The 279-nt window shown below is 76.3% G+C and overlaps 1 protein-coding gene across 1 annotated transcript in view; it reads left to right on the plus strand.

Annotated features, from left to right (window-relative positions):
* Nucleotides 1-6: 6 nt before the first annotated feature.
* Nucleotides 7-279, plus strand: part of HPRT1 (hypoxanthine phosphoribosyltransferase 1) — a 32519-nt gene continuing 32246 nt past the window's right edge. The window contains exon 1 of the mRNA XM_019521295.1: nucleotides 7-95. Coding sequence (XP_019376840.1) covers nucleotides 69-95 — 27 coding nt within the window. The 5' untranslated portion in view covers nucleotides 7-68. The remainder of the gene's footprint in view (nucleotides 96-279) is intronic.

The following is a 279-nucleotide window of genomic DNA, read 5'->3' on the forward strand; positions in this document are numbered from 1 at the left end:
CCCGCGCCGAGTCGAGCCGAGCCGAGCCGATCCGATCCGATCCGATCCGGTGGCCGCGCACCAGCTCCATGGCGACCCCCAGCCCCTGCATCGTGGTGAGCGCCGCGGCCCGGCACGGGGCAGCGCGGCCCGCAGCGGAGGGGCGCAGGGGTCGGGTCGGGTCGGGTCGGGTCGGGGACACGGACCCCGGAGATAGCGGGGCGGGCCCTGGAGAGCAGTGTTTGGGGGGGGCTCTGCGGGACACGGGGGAGGTGACGGGGTCCCGGAGATGGGGATTGG

This window comes from Gavialis gangeticus, unplaced genomic scaffold (genome assembly GCF_001723915.1).
Source record: "Gavialis gangeticus isolate Ggan-Ray unplaced genomic scaffold, GavGan_comp1, whole genome shotgun sequence".
NCBI classification, from domain to species: domain Eukaryota; kingdom Metazoa; phylum Chordata; order Crocodylia; family Gavialidae; genus Gavialis; species Gavialis gangeticus.